Genomic DNA, 11,710 nt, shown 5'->3' with positions numbered 1-11,710 from the left:
AACAAAGCTAAACAAAAACCTCAAGTATTAAAGCAAAAACTAATAAAACCACCACCAAAAAAAAGTCTATTTTGATACCTACTGCATACAGACCATGAGAGTTTAGGATCAGTCTTATTTCATTTTGGCCTAGAATGTGTGTCATGCATTTCTGGTCTCCTTGACATAATTCCAGCCTCTATCTAACATCAACGGAAGATTTAAATAGGGGAAGAAAAAAAATAATGTACTGAATGCTGTGATTTACTAATCTCTCTTCACTCAGTTTGCCTTAGGTTGGCTATGGCAATGTTGTCTGTTTTCCACTTCCTTTAAGTCTGTGACTTGGTACTACGCTTACCATTTGCTACCTAATGCATAGCAACACATCCAACACATTCACCCTGTATGTATCACAGCATCTGTTCCATAAAATGATCCAAAAGTATTCAGGACACAAATCATTTTTAAGGATGAAATACTGAGTTCCAAAGGGTACAGGAAAATTAACAGTAAAATCCACAAATCTTGTAATAGCTTTGCATTACTTAAGTTACACAGAGTTACAGAAACTGAAGGGTTGGAACATATTTCACACTCACACAATGAAACACTGACAAGCATAGTTAGAACAGAAGAAGCCTGATGAGTTTTACTGCATTCTTGGCAACTTGAGTTACTTTACCTGAACAGCCAATTAATACAAACTCTTAGAACCTCATTAAATACTGCTTTTAATGAAAACTTCAAAGCACACAGTTGATGACACTCTAATATGCCTATATTCATATGAATATTGTCTGCAGTCACCCTGAAGAAAGGGATCAACTCAAACATCACCCTAAAAATCAACCCATGCTTCCCTAAAGCGTTAAAGGTGTTATGTATCAGCTTCCCCATCGCTGCCTGCCAGGCTGCTGTCTGTGGATGGAGCTCCATCTTCATTAATGCCCTCACCATTATTCTCCCTCTTAGGAGCTTCATTTGCCTCCTCCTTCGGGGTGTCTTTGACCTCAGCCGGTTGCTGTTGTTTGCCTTCGGGCACTTTAACGCTACTCGATGGGGAATCTGAATCCGATGTAGTTTGCTGCTCCTTCGCATCAGGATCCTCTAAAAACGACCCCCACACCTTCAGCCTTTCCTCCCTTTCCCTTGCAGTCTCCTCCACCTATTAAAGAGATGTTTATACACATCATTACAAGGTCATACTAGTCACAGTGAGTATTTACACAGAGAAAATTATACAAGTGTTTATATGACAGAATTATCTCAGGAGTTCTCTGCTGACTGAACTAAGGATCTGTACATCCAGTGGCTAATCGTCTAACCTGACATCAACACACAACTTTTAACATCAAAAAGGTCCTTTAATTCTTTGCTAAGCTGAATAATTAAATGATTTTTGGGAGATATTCTAGCAGATTTTGAGAAGAAGGAAGATAGTACAGGGGTGGGAAGGGGATGGGAATGCCAAACACCTCTTGAATGAAAAGAGGTTTATGGTTTGGAAGAACCATTTGATAAAACAGGATCATTAAAGGCTACCTGATAATCTGTGACACCATCCCATGTTTCAGCACTGAGCTGACGGCCACCAAACCACCTTCCATGTAGAGTTTGCTTGCACAGATCAGCTTCAGTTGCTTCTTTAAATGACACAGAAGCCACTCCATCAGGGTGTCGCTGTAAGCAGAAACAAATTTCATTTAACAGTAATCTAACTAGTGTATTTATTCCAAAGTATCTTAGATTGTGTTACAAAACCAATCAGGATATAGTTCCATTCTGGTCTGTGTAACTGTGTTTGAAAAATTTGGTGTCCAAGTTGACACACTGTGCTCTACTGGCACAGAGAACACAATTTTTGGACACAGAAAATAAAAAAAGGTCAGCTGGCTTAGCTACAAATAAACATACTTATACACTGTTCAAACTGGTAACATGTACTGCGAAGAGTTAGTTTGCATTCACACCGGGTGAAGCAGAGAGGTGCTTAGACGTTAAGTACCAAAACAAAGTACTGGGACATTAAGCCAAGTTTCCGTGAACTGAACACACAAAACCAAAGAAATGCTCCACTCGTGTTTAAAGCAGCCTAAATGTCTTGCACCTTTGCACACTGCATCGATTCTGCCAACACAACATGTACAAAATACCTACATCAAATATGAGAACCTTCTTCACTTGACCAAACTTTTCACACTCCGTCCGCAGATCTTCTCTGATCTCATTTAGCACTAAGGGATCCTCCTGCAAAGCAATCACACAGCTGCAATTAAACAGGAACACTCCTCTCAGCTTTAGTTTTGCTTAAACACCAATGGAAGGCACCTGCCAACCTCCTGAAAGTTCAGAAATGAAGTGCTATTAAGCTGCATTTTCAAAGCCACTTGGGAGCTGGCAGAGAGCTCTTGTTTGAATTTAATAAGTGCTACTTATTAATAAAGCTGGTTTGCAATGGTTTCTTCATTCTAACAGAGCTATTGAATCACAGAATCACAGAATCAGCAGGGTTGGAAAAGACCTCCAAGACCATCAAGTCCAACCCTACCGTGGCTACCAGACCATGGCATTAAGTGCCACATCCAGTCTCATCCTGAAAACCTCCAGGGATGGTGAATCCACCACCTCCCTGGACAGCACATTCCAATGCCTGATCACTCTCTCTGTAAAAAATCTCTTCCTAATATCCAACCTAAACCTCTCCTGGCAGAGCTTGAGTCTGTGCCCTCTTGTCCTACTGCTGAGCGAAGAGACGAACCCCCACCTAGGGAGTTGTACAGGACAATAAGGTCTCCCCTGAGCCTCCTCTTCTCCAGGCTGAACACCCCCAGCTCCCTCAGCCTCTCCTCATGGCACTTGTGCTCCAGTCCCTTTACCAGCCTCGTTGCTCTTCTCTGGACCTGCTCCAGCACCTCAATATCCCTCCTGAACTGAAGGGCCCAGAACTGCACACACTATTCAAGGTGTGGCCTCACCAGTGCCAAGTCCAGGGGCAGAATCACCTCCCTGGTCCTGCTGACCATGCTGTTCCTGATCCAGGCCAGGATGCCATTGGCCTTCTTGGCCACCTGAGCACACTGCTGGTTCATGTTCAGCTCTCTGTCTCTCCAAACTCCCAGGTCCCTTTCTGCCTGGTGCTCTCCAGCCACTCTGTTCCCAGACTATAGTGCTGCATGGGATTGTTTCCTCTTTCCATCCCAAAAAGGACTATTGTCAGGATACACAGTAAAAAAAGGCTGCTTTGAAAAATACCTTCTTACCAACAGCTTTTTCTTGCATTTTGGGGAGATGAATGAACTCTAACTTTGTTCTCATCTGCTTAGAATTTAGCTAAAATTTGTATGGCACCAAGTTCAGACAATGTCAGCTTTTAACAACACAATCTACAGCAGCAAACTGCATCTTCCTACCTCAAAGTCCTTTGGGTGAAACATGTTCCTGATAATAATGATGCGTTCGTGTCGCATTCGCGCTGCACCATCTTTCTTCTCCGGCCTCCAATCCAGCTGTCTAATGAAATGAAGCAACAGTAAGAAGATATTGTTGCGCCTCTCTTCAGTTTCTACAAGTATTTGTTGAAAAAAAATCATTAATTTGGCATTCCTTGCAATACATCAACTCAAACAAGTATTTTGACACAAACAGTTCAGTTACTCTTCTGAAATATGCAATCATTACCCAGGTCTACCACTCTACAAAGCAGTTAAGGTCTGTAAAAGCTCATAGAGGAAATATAAACTATTTTAAAAAATCAAAGCATTTTTTAAACACTGAGAAAATAATTTTGAAGTTTTAGTTCCCTCCTAGTATTAGCTCAGATACAGGAACCACCTGCTGCCAAGTACAATAAAACTGTTGATACTTCACCTTTTTTTCCTCACTTATTTGCTAAAAAAGGAGATAAATTTTACCAAAGAGAAGAGTGTAACTGCTTTTATTTTAACAAACATTGAAGAACACCTTGGCCCTTATACAGGCATTGCTGCGAGATGTATTTTGTTCCACAGTGTACAGAGTCACTGCCACAAACCAGCCATGTAACTCGGGGTATCTGTCCTAGGATTCTGCTTTCTCACAGCAAATGTTACTTCTCCCAGAAACACCTAATTCACATCCTATTGCAAAATATTACATATTCACTTACACCTTTTTACAAAACCGTATCTTGGGGGAGCAAGGGGAAATCTTAAGTTCTTTCTGGTACCTGCTACTTTAGCTGAAGAAAACTTGGATTTCCTATGAGAGTAGTTTGACCAGTAAATTATGCTGTTTGACTCAAAAGGAACACAGTCCTTTTATCCACACAAATTACTGTACAGTGCACTTTCATTATTTTCATACTTCTCTCTCCACAGACTTCTTACAGCAACAACTGGCAATGTATCTTTGGGGCAGATATATTTCAAGCTACTTCTGGGTTTAATTGGTAAGACACCAAATAGCCTTTAACTATGGCAAAATGTCTCTGTGTCACTATTCACAATGTTCAGTGGAAAGGTGTTGTCATTATAGCATCAAAAGTCCTACACATTCAAACTTCTTTCTTCTTCAATCTGCTTCTTCTTGGTTCCAAAAGGCAGAAAAACAATTTTTAAGTGACAAAAGCAATTAATCACGGTACAATTCAAAAACCAGTGTATTTTCATACCCAAGAGAGATGTCTAGGGGAACTCTCCAAAGATACTTTAATATCTGCTGTTATGGCAGCCAACAGCAACATCTCCTGCCCTTTGCAGCTAGCACAGTGTGGTGCAAACAGTAAGTGTGCAGCCAGAGTGCTATGAGCCTTAACAATAAGCCCAGGTATCCTGACAGGACTTCCACACTAAGAAAAAATGTCTTTTATCTCCCCAGAGCTGTAACGTTTTCTTCTACATCAGGAAGGACCATGGCTCCCTATGTACTATTCTAAAGTCCAATCACAAAGAAGTTCATTAAGTCAACGTTTAATTTAGGAGTTCCTCCCCTTCAAATGTGCATTAGTTAAGCTATTTCACTGTCAGATAAGACTTTAACTTTTCTATAACTTAGCACTGCACTTGAAACAAAGCAGCACTTTACTAACAGCACTCAGAATTCAAGCAATGTTTTAGTGAAATAAGAAATACAAACTTCTGCTGTTGAGACAACTTCTTCTTGTAGTCTTTACATTTCTTCTTCTTTTTGCTGGCATCATACTCCCCCTTCAGTTGGAACTTGGCAACTTCCACGTGCAATTTATAGCCTCGGATTTCTGCCTCATCCAGAAGCCTCAATGCCAGTTGAACTGATTCTCTCTGTTTGAAGATAAAACACAGCACAAGGTTTATAGCACATGGCACAGTCCAATTAGTCTAATAGCATGTCATTAAGTATAATGTGCTAAGAATGAAGTCCCTGTCACTGAAAACCATAATGCCACATCTTTTCCAAGCCTCCTGACACACAGCTGGCAATGCTTACTTGATCAAACCCAGTATTTCTTCATCTCAGTTTTAATGCTCCTGAAAGCAACTGCACACATTTCATTGAAACATGCTACAGAAACCAAACTGGAACGTTTCAGTAAGTGATGAACTTAAAAGCAAGAATAATAAGGTTTCAGGGAACTGATTTCCTATAAAGCTTGTATCATTTCTCCAAGAACAGCAGATGTAGAGCCTCTTAAGTAATTTTTAATGTTCTCTTAAAAGTCCTTTGAAGTGGAGACTGTCTTTATGGTTGTGCACTCAACAGCCTAACTAGTACAATTACAAAACTAGCACAGACTACAAAACATTGAATTTTTGTGGTGCTTCTTGCAGAATTAAAGCAGGCTGCACTTGCAAGCACCAACTTTCAAACAATTCACGAGTGAAACACATGAAGGAAACAGTACTGCAGCCTAAACTTTCATAGCTGAATAAAGAATGCAACACAGTTCTGAACCCAAACAGTTCTCAGCTCCAAGCTGTAAATTCAGCACTGTGTTCCTTCCAGGCTCATTATTTTTGTATTCTGGGTTACACAGTAGCCATTTTCAAAGCAGAAGGGGAAGAGCCTCCCATTTGACCCCATAATCCCAAGCACCCGAGACAGGAACATGCAGAGAGACATGCAGAGACAGCAGGGATTATCATTTTCAGGGGGCTGGGTAAGAGGAAACGAATGAGGTGCACAAGGAGGTAAATGGGCACCCCTGGAGTTAATCTTTACAACAGATACCTACATTCTAAGTTATACTCTAGGTATTTCAACAATACTCTGAATATGATTCTGAAACAGTGGCCACAGGTGCCTTCAATGGGAAGGACAACAGCACTTCAGAGCACCACTGACCTTCAGATAGCAACAGAGACCATCTCCTTTAAGATTTCCTTCCTTATCCTTGTACAGTTTGATTTTGTGCTCTTCTGTCTGAGGATCTCTCATAATGATACCACATTTCGACATGACTTGCACAAATTCATCTTTTGTGATGTCTGGGGGTAAACCTGCAAAATAAATTCAAACAGAAGACTTGAGTATGATATGCTTAAAAAAAAAGAAACATATTAGAAAAAACCCTCCCCCAGTGTTTCTTTAAAGATATCAAACTTAAGGACACTATTTTACAGGAAATATCACTTGGGATTGATATTTTTGAGGTTACCTTACAAGCATTAGTTCATACCAGTGTTTTGAAAATCCTTGTACTTTTTAATAGGTGTAACACACATAAACATCTTTGTGCTCTCCAACAGGCAGATCTAGAGCTTTACTGTTACACATGATACCAACGTTGCCTCTGCCAATGTAACTCTCCTGCCCAAGCTTTAATTTCCACTGTACCACTGGGGACCAGAGACAAAAAAACCCCAAGCCTATAAACAGACAACTATTTTCTCCACCCAAAAAAAATCAACAAAACAAGCAACTGGTGATATGTAGAGTCTTTAAGGCCTGAACTTTGAACCGAGGACAAGAAAAACACCGAAATGAATGTGAAAATTACGTGGATGTTCTGTGCTAGTTTGGCCTGAAGATTTTTGAGAATTCAGGTGAGAATTCAGAACTCAGAACCACCAAATCTACCTTCAGATATCTAGACAGCAACCCACCATCCAAACCAGGGAGAGAAACACCATAATAAGTACACAGATAATTTCATCTGAGCTTCCCCACTACTTGCTCATTCTATTCCCAGCTTTTCTTTCTTACTGCTTCCTCCTTCTTTCCTAATAATTTAATCATATATTTATTAAATCAAACAAAAGTTAAAGATTAAGTGATGGGTATAGTCGATGCACCATCTTATTACAAATTACTCATTATCCTATTCCTTAAAAGCTTGCAGAACTTGTTTTGCTTAAAAAAGAAAATAAAATAGTGTCTTGGTTGCCACAGCTCAGAAAACACTACATAAAACAGATGAAAGCATAGAGCATGTCCCTGCTACTGCTCTGCCACTTCTGCCATTTAAAGGTCACAAAGACATTATGCAGTCAGGAACACAACATTAAGTAGCTTGCAAGTGGCAGACTGAATAGAGAATATTAGAGACACATATGAGTCTCTTTTACTAACTTCAGCTCAAATTACACAAATAAAACACTATTACTTACCTGTCACATAAACATTTGTGTTTCTGTCTTCTTCAACATGAAACCACCCTAAACACAAGAGGTTTAGTTCAGTTATGGCAATGTATTAAACATGAGAGCATGCACTAATGTTTATATTCTGTGAGGTTTCTAAGTTTTGCTTGCTCACAGAGAAGCTCTGAACATGCCCTTCACTTGCTCTTTCCCCACCCTGTGTTCAGATTTCAGAGGACACCTATGAAGACCCACACCATTTTAAAACCATTCTGGAAGTTTTCAGCACAACCCATACCTTTGCTGTACCTGATAACAGCAAACAATTGCCAGATTTCATTCAGCACTATACAGGTCACAGCCTACACAGGGAGAAAGGCTTTGTCACTCACCTGGCTCTAGCTTCCTTTTTTCAGACTTCTGTTTTGGATCTGTTTGTTTTGGTCCTTTCTCATTTGCTGATGGTTGTGTTGCTGGTGTCTTAGAACTCACTGGTTGCTTACTTTCAGTGGCTGTGCCAGAAGCAGATGAAGTGTCTGTCTCATCTCCGTGGAAGCCATAGTTGGCATGATAGGTTGCCAGGAAATCTTCTGTTATCTGGAAAGAAATTAGGAAAATTAATCTGAAATTTCAAAGAACTACAAACTCAGGTTTGCGTTTATTAGGTGATTGTAATTTTCCCATCATAGAAAATAACAGTATTTCAAAACTACTTTAAAATCATCTTTGCAAAGCCATAAACACAACAAGAACCACCAGTTTGGGTATTACCTGAACTAGACCAACGTACTAATTCCATAGAGCACATGAAGTTTTTACACAAACATTTCACGAGTTCTGTTTTCAGTGCTTTCTGCTTTCCACACAAACTGGATTTGCCTTAAGGACAGAAATCAAGTGCTCCTGGCCATGGCAAAGAGATAAAGTGACACTGACAGTAAGCCAACAACTTATCCACAGATGATAAATGACTGACATTTGCAGGCATCTGCCTTTTCAGGGAATCATTTCCAGAGATGACACATATTTGTGCTGACAGACAATAAATATTGCAGTTAGACAGAGCACTCTTTCTAAAGCCATACACTTCACTTTCTAGCCTACTAACAGATAAATAATTAATTTGCTCTTTTCCAGAGAAAGACTATGTTAGGATAAAACCTAAGATTGGCTAATGCCTATGTCAAAGTAAAAAGATCCTACAAATTACAACCAGTGCTTCCAGCCAGGTAAATTTTATAGTCAGCCACTAGCAATTACATGCAGAGGTAACATCTCAACTGCTTTTGCCAGCAGCCCTGCATTATGAAGCACTTTCTGAAGTTACCCACCCTGAAAGGATTTTATTCCAAACCTCTGAAAATGTTATCTGCCTCTGACCTGTGCTGCACTTGCTTCATCTGTATTCAGAAGGGAACAAAACTTAAATGTCATTAAGCTATTGTAAGAGAGCAATTGTAAGTGTCAGTGATAAAAATGCAATCTCCTGCCTTCCACAGTGATTTGGAGATTGATCTTTCAACTCTAAACTTTTATTATGACAAATCAAAAGTGCAGAACTGACAGCAACAGGCTTGTCAGGAATAATGTAAGATGCCATGGAGCTCCATATACATATATAAAGTTCAGCAAGAAATAGCTCCCAGGCTAAACAAGATTTGCAACACACCTCGATCAGGAATGTAAGCAGCTGCTCTAACAGACATGACACGACACAATGACAAGAGAAAGAAAGAATAACCACATTTAGTGGAGAAGAGACTCTGTGTTCTAACCAAGTTCATTATGCTTGACACTAGCAATCTTAGCAAATCCTTCCTGTCACAGTTGATGAGACCCAGGGAATTAAGAAGCTTTTATACCTTCTGGTGAACAGGATTATTCATCTTCATCAGAAAACGTACTGATAAATTAGTGATTGAACCTGCAACAAGTAGCCACGTTCCTGCAGCAGGATTATTTTTCAGCTTCAGGGGGAATTGCATCCTCCTGTAAAGCTCAGTTTATTCTTAGCAAATCACCTACCATGGACTGTCAAATCTTGCCAGCCAATAACAAAGATGGGTTTTGCACAATATGCTTATCATCCTACCATATAACCATTACAACCACATCACTTTAAAGTGCATTTTCCCAAGCACAAAGGAACTGATACAAGTACAAAGGCTTTTATTGGAGCTTATGTCATACCATGCCTGTGTGACAAACAAGCACCCACAGAATTTGTTGCCTGTTCTGGTGGAGAACATCACAGAGAGATCAGTTCTATCCACACCGTTGGACAGTTTGGTTGGGGCAATTAAGCTTATAGGAAAAGAAATACAATACTACAGGACATGTGAGCATGTCATTAACTGCTGGTCCCACTGACATGGAAAGGAATAGATTAACCAAATGAAGAACAGATACCCTGTGCTTGCAGATGACAGCCAACATCTGTATTCTCATAGCAAGTCATGAATTCAGCACTCCACTCTGTGCTGTGTCTGTGAAGGTCTCTAACAGTTGACATTCATCAATACAATACCACGGAAAGAAAAATCACTAAATAATAAAAGAGATTACATTTGCTTCTATTAAATATTTGACTGGCTCCAAATCTTCCTGGGGAATGTTGACACTTAATATCACTCACTTTATGCACTGCTTTGAAATATGCTTTAGTGGAAACTCAGCAGAGACTCCATTCCTAAGGCAATCCAGGCTCTGGAGGATGACTACTTACACCAGTCAGAACATTTTCATCTTTTGTCACAGAACAGACATTAAGAATTGTATTTCTGCTCATGGAGAAAGAACTCCAACTTCTGCCTCCAGCAGCCTGTTAAATTTATTTTGATACAACATTCAGATGAATAATCATCAGCAAAAAGAATTAACCTGAGACACTGTGATATCTAGCTCAGCAAGGAATCTTTGTGAAGGACCACAGGTCACTGACAGGTCACTGATAGGTCACCAACTTCTACTACACATCCTATTTACTGATGGGCTTTGCTCTTCCTATTAACCTGTCCAACTCTCCATGTTATTTCCTCTCCAAGAGAGAAGAGATAAGAAAGGCACTTCGGAAAAACCAATGCTACTAAGGACATATAATGTAAAAAAAGAGGTGAGAAAGCAGGGAAGGAAGGGGGTAAAAAAAAAAAAAAAAAGGAAGATTCCTTTTACTGTGCTTACTGGATATAGCACTGTACAGGGATAACTCAGTTCTCCAGTGCTTCAAGCAGAGTCTGGATTTTTCACATGCTTTTACCCCTCCATAAACCATCTGCCACAGACACCTCCCTGGGTTTACACACAGAAACTTGGCACTACAGGCTTCATTCTCACTCAGATTCTCTGAGCTGCAATGAATTCACAGTCAGACTAGAACTGGCACATTACATCCATCAAGTGTTTGCCTTAAAATGCCTTAACACTAAATTAAGTAATTGCCCTTGTTCACAGCGGTGAATGGGAACAAAACTACTCTTCCACTTGCAGAGCAGATCGGCTCAACACATTAAATCCATGTTCCCTCTCCCCTTGTAGAACCACGTTGTTACAGCCAGGTCATATTTTATACCTTAAATGTTTAATTTTTTTTAAAAAAGCAGGATGAAAAGCTAACGTTTCCATGCTGTGAAATTGCCTCTCATACAAATGCACTTAATTTCCCACTGTGCTTCCAAGATCAAAGGAGATGGAACAAGGTATCTTTGCAGGGCATTTTCAGATAATGAAACAAGAGAAGGAGGACATTTAATTCCATTTTCACCTAGACCTTTAAACAGACTATTGCACCTCTTCACACAAGGCTCAACCACAGCTGCTGCGACAAAGAGACATAAACACATCCAGAGCAGATCCAGTCCTTCAGATCCACATTTGTGGACTGCGACTCCACGCCAGGCCCAAACAACTGTACAGATCCACAGCCGAGAAGAAGAGCCAACCCGGAGCTCTTCACAACCAAAGCTCAGACAGCAGCGGGCACAGACGAGACTCCTCACGCAGGAACGAGTGTTTCGGCGCTGCTGACACCTCTCAGCGCACAGCGACGCGGCGAACGCGGCCAAGGGAACACCAACCGCTCTCCCCTCTCGCCTCGCCCTTCCCCGCGCACGGGGACGGCGCTGCCCGCGGCTCACGGCGGCCCCGCACCCACCTTGGGGAACCAGGCCTTCTTCTCCCGGTCCCACTCGTAGGCG

At 40.7% G+C, this 11,710-nt stretch overlaps 1 protein-coding gene across 1 annotated transcript; it reads right to left on the bottom strand.

Moving 5' to 3' along the window:
* Positions 1-493: 493 nt before the first annotated feature.
* Positions 494-11,706, bottom strand: HTATSF1 (HIV-1 Tat specific factor 1; the record flags this gene model as incomplete). Its single annotated transcript, XM_009073348.1, has 9 exons — positions 494-1,147; positions 1,525-1,662; positions 2,140-2,229; positions 3,393-3,492; positions 5,095-5,258; positions 6,280-6,434; positions 7,545-7,592; positions 7,910-8,114; positions 11,668-11,706. Coding segments are annotated over 9 exons (1,227 nt in total), but the record flags the coding sequence as incomplete, so codon positions are not given.
* Between the last annotated feature and the right edge of the window lie 4 nt (positions 11,707-11,710).

Source organism: Acanthisitta chloris, unplaced genomic scaffold (genome assembly GCF_000695815.1).
Source record: "Acanthisitta chloris isolate BGI_N310 unplaced genomic scaffold, ASM69581v1 scaffold42164, whole genome shotgun sequence".
NCBI lineage: Eukaryota > Metazoa > Chordata > Aves > Passeriformes > Acanthisittidae > Acanthisitta > Acanthisitta chloris.
The sequence above is the reverse complement of the archived record's forward strand: the minus strand, read 5'-3'. Positions and strand labels throughout refer to the sequence as shown.